Source organism: Phocoena phocoena, chromosome 2, assembly GCF_963924675.1.
Source record: "Phocoena phocoena chromosome 2, mPhoPho1.1, whole genome shotgun sequence".
Classification (NCBI taxonomy): Eukaryota; Metazoa; Chordata; class Mammalia; order Artiodactyla; family Phocoenidae; genus Phocoena; species Phocoena phocoena.
In genome coordinates, this window is record NC_089220.1 from 125,649,408 (window position 1) to 125,659,772 (window position 10,365).

The 10,365-nt window shown below is 41.6% G+C and overlaps 1 protein-coding gene across 1 annotated transcript in view; it reads left to right on the top strand.

Moving 5' to 3' along the window:
* CERS3 (ceramide synthase 3) overlaps positions 1–10,365 on the top strand; it is a 99,025-nt gene that overhangs the window by 17,611 nt on the left and 71,049 nt on the right. The window contains exon 3 of the mRNA XM_065871756.1: positions 5,755–5,873. Coding sequence (XP_065727828.1) covers positions 5,755–5,873 — 119 coding nt within the window. The remainder of the gene's footprint in view (positions 1–5,754; positions 5,874–10,365) is intronic.

Below are 10,365 nucleotides of genomic sequence, written 5' to 3' on the forward strand. Positions count from 1 at the left end.
AAAAAATCTGTTTCAGTTGAGCAGCAAATGACTTGAATCATTTGATTTCTTTTTCTTTATTGATAAGTTATACAGCATTCTGAGCATAATATAAAATGACAAATAAATATTATAATATAAAACTACAAACATTGCTAGTGTTGAATGCTAACAATCAATGCCATAATTTGGGTGTACATGTCAAAATTTAATTTTTAATGGTAGCATATATACAAATATACTAATGAAAAAAGATCATTGTTAAGGCAGAGTTGCCCATATCTGACACTTTTGATAATTGTGACACCATCAATATACACTACACACACTATGAAAGTGTCTATTGGGTGGCTTTCCTGAGAAGGACACTTTACTTTATCCAAGGCCTCAAAATACTCAGAAATATACTGTGCCCCTACCCACTCCCCAGAGATAGAACAGTTAGGAGAGTCACAAATCTCTTCTCAATATGAGATGTACTTGATGAAATGTTATGGTGCGCTGCATGTTTACGCCACAGAAAATGGCTTTAACCTAAAAGTTATATTTAAAAATAATAGTGTCTAAGCAAGTCTAGTTATACCCCCATATTTAAATGAGAGATGAAATAAAAACTTCTCCAAAAGTGGCGCACCCTCTATGATGAATACAGACATCTCTCACCAGTAATTTAAAAGTCAAAAGTATGTGCTAACACAATTTTAGGATAGATAGATTTTTAAGGTCCTGAACTTGTCTGCTGAATTCACTTGCTTTTCCTATGAGCCTTTCTATCACTGGTCTGGTGGGCTCCCTGCACAAAGAAGCCACGTTGAGGTCTGACCACATAGCACCAGGCATCATGTTCAGAATTGTTCACAGCTAGCCAGCACTGTCTCTAACTTGTTCTGCCCTCAACTTCTGTATGTGCCTTTTTTTCTAAAATGAGGACAGTCTGACAAGCCATCTCCACGTGTTCTTTATTTCCTTGTGCTCTAAAAGACTGCAGTCATTCATCTAAATACTGTTGTTACCACTGGTGATAATAATGCCTAAGCATCATTTCATGTTTTTCAGACAAGAAATTATTTAGCTGTGTTTATGAAAAGTTAGGACTCTTTCAGAGAGTCCTTATTATCCTTCTCTGTTTCTCTCTGAGAATAACTAACCTTGGTAATACCTTGCATAAAACATGAAGAACAGTAGTAGCTATCAGTTACTTGCTGTGCTTGCTGTACAGCTTTTTAGGATATTTTTTAAAATGTAGAAAATTCGGCTCTTATCAAGTTTCTCTGCTATGGAGAGAAATTAGCCATGTGACAGTTAAAGAAAAACTAAGAAAAACTGAAAGAGATTTAGAGATTAGGTCATCTTTCTTCTTTATGATCGAGATGAGGAAACTAAGGTCAACAGAGGAAATGACCTGTCCTAGGTCATGCAGCTAATCAGTGGCTAAATCCCCAGCTGGACCCTGGCCCATGGCTCCCATGCTGTTTCTGCTATGCCCAAATGATGTCTTTTTCTGTGAATAGAATGTTAAAAATATATTTCAGAGTCTGGAGCTGTGTGTGTAAGTATTTGTTCTAACTCAACTGACAGTACACCATGGCTTAGTGTAGATATAATTTGGACATTTGCATCAAGTAAAAGAAATGTTATATATCAACTTCAAGTGTTAGAAAGCTTACTCTACTAAACCATGAAGGTGAAGGGACATAATTAAAACACCTAATTTATATTGCTCATAGATTACAAAATCAAGGCAGTATTTGTATAACAGATCAAGATGACAAGTTGGCCAGTAAAATGCCCATAGAATAAAAGTACTAGAACTTAGGAAGATAGAAGAATATAGTAGAGGAATGCAAAGCACCTGCCTTAATAGTGATTTCAGATGTGGAAACAAAATAATATCACAATACCTCCACACATTAACTTGGCCAGTGTCATACAGGTAGCATTTTTGCTTAATTTATAGCTGAAGTAAGACAAGTTGCTGGGAGGACTAAAAAAAAATTTTGTGCTGATTCAAGGGATGGGTGGGTATTCCGAACCTGTAATCTCAAGGCACTGCAGTGGTAATACAGGTATCTAACACCTGACTTTATTAAAAGAAACTGCGGACACAAATCTGAGGATGCTTCTTCAGCTGCAATAGACTGTACCAATAAAAACAAAAACATTTCAGTATATGCAGTATCAATTCTGGACTGGTTAGCACAGAAGGGTATAACATGGTATTGATAGGTCCAAAATGCTGTACACATGAACCTCCATTGGGAATTGTTTTGTTTTTTTCATTTAAAAAAATTTTTTAGCTGCGCCATGCGGCACATGGGATCTTAGTTCCCTGAACAGGGATCAAAACCACACCCCCTGCATTGGAAGCATGGAGTCCCTGGACTGCCAGGGAAGCCTCTCTATTGAGAGTTTTGATCTGCGATTTCGCACACTTCTTTTGTGACTGTGTATGTGCAGCTGTGTGTCCACTGTTTTTATATGTGCGTGTCTCGCTCTGTGTGTATCTCAATGACAACTTCAAGATGTACTGAGAGAGAACCATGATAACATACCAATATCTCTGGCCAGCAGATCAATTTTCCTGCTGTTGGTAAAATGAAGGAACAGCAGAACTTATTAACTAGCCCATTTCCTCACCAAAATCATGTTGAGAACTGCTGCAGAACAAATGAGTGTGTAGTTCTCTAAGATGTCTAAAGAAAATGTGGTGCCATAAGGCTGACATAAAGCAGGTATTGTGGTCCACGGGGCATTCCAGTTTGCTAGCTTGTATCAACCACAGATTCAAACATTTTTAGGGCAAACAGCTCTCTAGTCCAGTTTATTTTACGGATGAGAGTCAAAGAATTCAAGTGGCTCCTCCACAGTCCCAGAAGGTTGGTTTTTGCATCAAGTAGCCAGGCCTCATAGCCCCATTTGGTGCTCTTCCTTCAGGCCACACTACTTCTCCCTGAGGTTCTGCTTGAGAGCCTTTCCCTTCTACAGACACACACTCTATCGTGTCAGGCTAAAAACATGGATTGTGAGAAAAGACTGTGTGTGGAGGTGAGCAAATTAACCACTCTGAGCCTCAGTTTCCCCTTCTGTGAGCTGAGCATGTTAACAGCACTTACCTCACAGCACTCTCAATTCAGAGATTGAATTGAGTACTTAGAATAGTGCCCAGCACACAGTCAAGGTCAGCTGTTGTTATTTGTAGTCTGTGCCTATCATATAGACTTCTCCAGGAGCGTTCTCAAATATGTCTTCCCAACTTAAATTATCCCAAGAGAATGTCATTTGTTTCCTATTTATGCTTGTTTGTATTTCCATAACATCTTACACAATTTTCTGTACATAGTAGGTGTTCAATAAAATGTTTGTTTCATGTATCATTAACAAAATACTACTAAAGACTTTTGTTTGCAAGATGATTTCTATCCCAATAAAATTGTAGGTCTATGAGGCCAGTATTGCCAAGACTTTCAACCAGATTCATCTGTGCTCCAAATCAGAAAAAAAAAATGCTTCAGATCATGTTTGATCACTGTCCTCTAGAAGCATTTATTCAGCAGATATCTGTAGAAATGATGGGATAATTAAATTGGATTGTTCTCAGATCTGGGAAAATTCCAGTGTGAGGACAGGGACTTTGCTCACTGCTGAACACCGTCTCCACCTCTGCTCACTCCTGGCACTTCATTCTTTACACCTGCAAGAGGGAGACTTCAAAATGTAAACATTCTGTAACCTACAGATAAATTCCAGGCAAGGCCCTCCTTGCTGTGGCCTTAGCCACATCTTTCCTCCTCACCTCTCTGTATGTTTCCACCCTGCAAGGCCTCTATCTGTCCCTCAAGTGCCCCCAACTCCCCCATGTTCTCATCTCCAGACAACCTTACATGCTGCCAGGACACTCCTTCTTCATCCTCTCCTTCTTGGGGCATTTTTCAGGGTTCAGCATAAGTGTAACTTCCAGGAACTGCCTATGTAAAGTTAGGTCCCATGGTACCCTTATCCTCCCCTATCTCAGCACTCATGATATTTTTTTAGAATCCTTTGTTGCATTTTCTGACTTCCTCGCCAGACAGACTTTACCCTGTGAAGGGGAGGCCCATACTGGTCTTTTTCATTTAGATCTCCAATAGAAAGCAGAATGCCTGCAGGAAGTAGACACCAATAAATAGTTGCCAATTCAGTCTTGTCAAAAACACAAAAACAAACCAAAACAACAACAACAAAAAACAGCAGGTGAACCCTTGGCCTACAAAATAATAGGTATTAGAGAGGATAATTTACAAGGAAACAGAGTATAATGTGGGCTATATCTTGGTTTTGTTTTGTTTTGCTTTCTTTCTCTAGATTAAGTAATAGGCTAGCAGTTCAGTAGGTATGTAGTTGCAATTAGTCCTTTGCCTGTCTTCAGCACGAGAGCTTCTTTAGGAATTTTATCTACTGTTGTCCTGTGCGCCTGAACAATTATGTAAACTATACACAATAACATAGCAGAAGCTCCACGACTGATCACAGACAGCTGGGTGTGCAGCCAACTGGCCCACGGTCAGGCTTTGTTTGACCTTCACCAATCTTGGTCCATGATTGGTTTAAATTTACTTTAAACTTAAACATTTAAATTTAAACATTAAAATTTAAAGTAAATTCAACATTTAAAAAAAAAAACCTAGCGATTTCACATCAGATTTCTGGGACTGCACTTTCACTCTGGGAGCCATCAGTCAGAGCTGGGTCGCCACTCTCCCTTTGGGATGGGCCATGTGCTTTCCTGTTGGCTGCATCCATATGGCTCCTGCTTATTTCCTCAAAACTGAGGCTGAGGGACAATTTTATTTTTCTCCTACTAAAGTTAGGAGTAAGCTGAAATATTTCTTGTACTCAACATAGGAAAATGAAAGATCAAGAAGACTGATGTTTCAAAAAATATTACAGAGCTTATTTCCTTGTGGAAGTGGAAAGTACTGTAGGTTTAACATATAAAGCATGTCTGTGTTGAAAGAATAAAACTTAAAATCCCACCATGAAGCAGACCTGATCCTCTCAATCATTTTGGGTTCTTGTTTGGCCCTGGGAGAACTTCAAATCTGTGACCTTTGAGCTAATCCATCATCCATATTGTTTTCAATTTTAAATCATAACCTACAACTTCTGCCTTCCAGAGGAGAAGCAATCATCATTATTATAGTCAGCAATCCTTAATCCTTTTTTACAATTGGAATTATTTCAGATTAGTTTGAAATAGGCTGTACATCTGATTAAATGTGAAAGTTTTGGATCTGGTAGAAAGATTGTGTGAAATAACAGAAAAGACAGGAGCCTAAGTTCTTGTTTTCACTTTGCTACTGGTTTTAGGTCTTGGACAAGTTGTTAAAACCCTTGGAGTTCCATTTTTTTCATAAGAAAAAATGAAGAGATTGGGTTTGATTGACATCTTAAACTACACTACTCTACCTGGAACCTAGGAGGCCCTAAATAAAATTGGCTGAATGAGTGAGCCACATATTAACTTGAATATATGGGTTGCTACCGACTTACAGAGAATTGGTCTTTCTTAACAACTCAGAGTTCTGGGAACTAACATTCTCTCTGTTTTGAGGTGTGTGTGTGTGTGTGTGTGTGATTCCATGAGCAAAAGAGGTAAATGCACTGGCTCAAGGTCTAATGCAGAACTCTCTCCTCTCCAGTGCACAAGCACTTGTAACCCAATCTCACTGTCTCTTGACTGCCTGCCACCCTGACTCTACTCTTAAGCACTCATTCATTTGTTTCATCCCCTTTCAGACTGATATTTATGGACTGGCAAAAAAGTGTAACTTGACAGAGCGCCAGGTTGAAAGATGGTTTAGGAGTCGGCGGAATCAAGATAGGCCTTGCAGGATGAAGAAATTCCAAGAAGCTTGGTAAGAAGGACAGTTAAAGCTTTTGAAATGGTACAGTTTTATATGGAGCAGAATAGTCATCTCAGAAGGAATCCTTAGGATGCAGCAGAAGAAGGGTTTGAACCCTCTCTGTCACTTACCAATCAGGAGTTTGATGCTAGTCACTCATCCACCTCTTGTGCTTCACTTTCCTTCTCTATGAAACAAGGTAAGCTATGAACTCTCTTAGTTGAACAGGAGATGTTATGTACTTATCTTTAAAGTCCAGAAAAATCATAAAAATGTCTTAACCTGGTGTTTATCTTTTCTAGGGTATCAGTTGGCCCTAGCTCATCTGACTATCGCCTGTTTCTAATCACATTACTCTATCACATTATAAGAGCAGAGAATGTCTGAGAGGGTGCTGTCCTCCTCTCTCAACACAGATGGAGAGGACTTCGTTCTGTCTCACTTGGCTCTTACTCCACCCCTGCCTGTGGACTGGGCAGCCAGTTCCTCTGGGTTTCTGCCTGGTTTAGTAGGGGGTCAGGATGAACTGGGCAACACATAGGGTTTTTGCAGAGCTGACTGCTTCAAATACATTCTGAGTGCAGTGAGACTGTACCACACTTATTTTTGGCTTCATTACAACTCTGTATTTTTTTCTCTTTGCAGAGTATTATAGTATCGATACTTTAGGTTACTCCCTTGGTGGCAAAAACTGACACCTGTGCCAAAAAGAGGGTCTAGGTCATTGCTCTTACTTTGTTCCTCTTCTTTACATCCAGACAATGTCTGTTAGTTGGGAATTTTTTTTTTTTTTGCAGTACGTGAGCCTCTCACTGCTGTGGCCTCTCCCACTGCAGAGCACAGACTCCGGACACGCAGGCTCAGTGGCCATGGCTCACGGACCTAGACGCTCCACGGCACATGGGATCTTCCCGGACCAGGGCACGAACCCGTGTCCCCTGCATCGGCAGGCGGACTCTCAACCACTGCGCCACCAGGGGAGCCCAGTTGGGAAATTTTGATGCCACATTCTACATGCCAATAGCATTCCTTCTTTTTGCCTGTTTCTTAAGGTCCTCACATTGCCTAGTGACTTTCACCAGATGTTTTTGTTTTGATGGTAAAGTGGATAGGGAGCTGGCATAAGACTCAAATAAAGAAACCAAGCCTGTGGAAGGCTAAACTTTAATGACTTTTTAAAATACCTATGCAGGGCTTCCCTGGTGGCGCAGTGGTTGGGAGTCCGCCTGCCGATGCAGGGGACACGGGTTCGTGCCCCGGTCCGGGAGGATCCCGCGTGCCGCGGAGCGGCTGGGCCCGTGAGCCATGGCTGCTGAGCCTGCGCGTCCAGAGCCTGTGCTCCACGGCGGGAGGGGCCGCAGCGGTGAGAGGCCCGCATACTGCAAAAAAAAAAAAATAAATAAATAAATAAAATACCTATGCATTGCCGGGTACAGTCATCCTGCTGTGAAACTGGTGATGTTTAGAGGCACAGACCAAGTGTTCATGGTGTCTCGAGACTTTTTTCCTCATCAGCAGGCTTCCGTTGCCTTTCCCACAGTGGCTAGAGGTATATGACCTGGTTTGTTTTCCAACTGCTTCTCTCTGAGTTTTAGCTCTTGAGAGATTGGTTAATACTGTGTTTCTGCTATGTCAGCTTGGCCCAAGTGAATCTCTCTGGACCGTCACTACAAAACACTACAAACTGGAGCTGTTTTCACATTACATCTTCCTGTCTTTCTGCTATCATTCATTTATTCTTTCTTTCTTTCTTTCTTTCTTTCTTTCTTTCTTTCTATCAAATGATTCTTATCTTAAATAAAGTCCCCAGGCAGGGACTAACTCTCAGCCTCTGAGCTGAATCATACTGCAGTGAAATTCTGGGAATTTCTTATACATTATAGTGCCTTCCAGTTTATAAATAATCTTGGATTGATCCTCCTAGCAACAGTGTGAGGCAGTCAGGGAAAGTGGGGCCCTGTTTGAGAAATGAGAAACTGCACATCATGTAGTTTAAGGAACTTGCTCAAGGTCGCCGGGCTGTTGGATGTCTGTTGCCCTTAGGCCTTCTGACTCCTTTTCTGATACTCTTTCTGCTCACTGTACTGCCCCTGCCACCTAATGCTGACCTCTCAGAAGCAGGGAACCCTATATGTCAAGTAACTGGGTGAGAAGGACCCAACATTTGGAATCTAGCGGTCAGTGAGTCTGCTAGAAGTCAGCCACAGAGTTCAGGCTAGAGAAGGGAATTTCAAGTTGCTATTATCAATCAGTCAGGCAATGCAGAGGGTTGTGTGGACCATCTTCTTGGTATGTGGCACTATCCTAGATCATATGGACTTGTAGATATTGAGGGAAGTAAAAGTGGAAGGTATGGTCACTGGCCTAAAGCAGCTAATCAGGGAGATGAGACTATCACTTATGAAACCACAACATCTGTTGTTGTTCCATTCCCAATGGTACATGGGCCTGTATACCTGTGGTCTACAGTCATGTTCAGATGTGATCTGGGCATTCAGAGGAGGTGGCGTCAGCAGAGTTGGATACATTAGACAAAGGCTTTCTAGAGGTCAGGCATAAGCTGGACCTTGAGGGGAGGGATGGGTCAGATTTCCATAAGAAAAGAAAGCATGGGGGCTTCCCTGGTGCCACAGTGGTTGTGGGTCTGCCTGCCAGTGCAGGGGACACGGGTTCGAGCCTTCGTCCGGGAGGATCCCACATGCTGCAGAGCAGCTGGGCCCGTGCGCCACAGCTACTGAGCCTGCGCTCTGGAGTCCGTGAGCCACAACTACTGAGCCCATGCACCACAGCTACTGAAGCCTGCGCACCCGGGGCCTGTGCTCCACAACAGGGGAAGCCACCGCAATGAGGAGCCTGCGCACCGCAACGAGGAGTAGCCCCCGCTTGCCGCAGCTAGGGAGAGCCCGCATGCAGCAATGAAGACCCAACGCAGCAAAAATAAAATAAGTTAATTAAAAAAAAAAAGAAAGCATTATTTGAGGGCAGCATGTTTTAAGTAAAGCAAAGGCAGGAAGCAGTACAATGTATTCAGGAGACAGGAGTGAACCCACAATTTTATAATTTAACTTTTGCATTATTCTTTAGCAATGTCACAAATATCAGGGAATTGTTAAAAGTTATTATGGATCAAATAAATAGACTAAAGCAAAGTACCAAGCTCTTTAATTGTATAGGGACTGCACTTTATTCCCTAGCTATGGGATGTGCTACAGGAATCATAGCAAGAGATACCTAGCCCAAGGCATTTTGGAAATCTCAGGAAACTTATTCTCCAACACAGAACTCTTACAAATTACTCTCCAACAGGCAGACACTTCTCCATATCAGGATGGATTAGTCTCTGAACATCTTAAGTTCAATGTATTGTTTCCATGGTTACTTTATTTAAGGATGACCCCTAAGCCCTGTTTCACAGAATTCAGGATTTTAATCCATAGCGACTCCTTTATTTTCAAATCAAATTCCATATTAGCAGATCACTTTTCTTTTTAAAATAAGCATTTCCATTTAGCAATGAAAAGTTTAATAAAAACAGAGTAATTTCCAAGTATCTGTTGTATATAGGCAGTGGCGCCCCCCGGTGGTGGAGAGAGGCGCTCTCCTCCCGCTGGGTGGACTGCCGCTTGCCCAGCTGGCCCTCGGGCAGGTCCACTGCCTGCTTCATCCAGTTCCCCCACCGTTGAGCCCCATGTCCGTCCTGTCAGCGTCTCTCATGTCGCCCGAGTTCATTCCATCCAGATCCTCCCTGATCTCACCTGGCAGTCTCGTCTTTCAACATCACCATGTGAGTCTAACCAATCAATTTCTGGGTTTTTTTCCAAGAGTTTTTTTTTTAATTTTTCCCCTTACAATTATGTTTGTGTCAGCCATTCCTGGGGGTAAAAAAAGGACATTTTACTGCCTTAGGTTCATTTGAAGCAAGGAAGATAGCATTGACAAGAACATCATCATTCAGCTCATGGTTAGTGAAGTGCAGCAGCTCCCAAGCTTTTTGATTTCAGGACCCCTTTGTTCTCTTAAAAACTATTACAGAAAGAAGTTATACAGATTGCCAACAAACACATGAAAGGATGCTCAATATCACTAATCATTAGAGAAATGCAAATCAAAACTACAATGAGGTTATCACCTCACACCAGTCAGAATGGCCATCATCACAAAATCTACAAACAATAAATGCTGGAGAGGGTATGGAGAAAAGGGAACCCTCTTGCACTGTTGGTGGGAATGTAAATTGATACAGCCACTATGGAGAACAGGATGGAGTTTCCTTAAAAAACTAAAAAAAGAACTACCATATGATCCAGCAATCCCACTACTGGGCATATACCCTGAGAAAACCATAATTCAAAAAGAGTCATGTACCACAATGTTCATTGCAGCTCTATTTATAATAGCCAGGACATGGAAGCAACCTAAGTGTCCATCGACAGATGAATGGATAAAGAAGATGTGGCACATACATACAATGGAATATTACTCAGCCATGAAAAGAAATGAAATT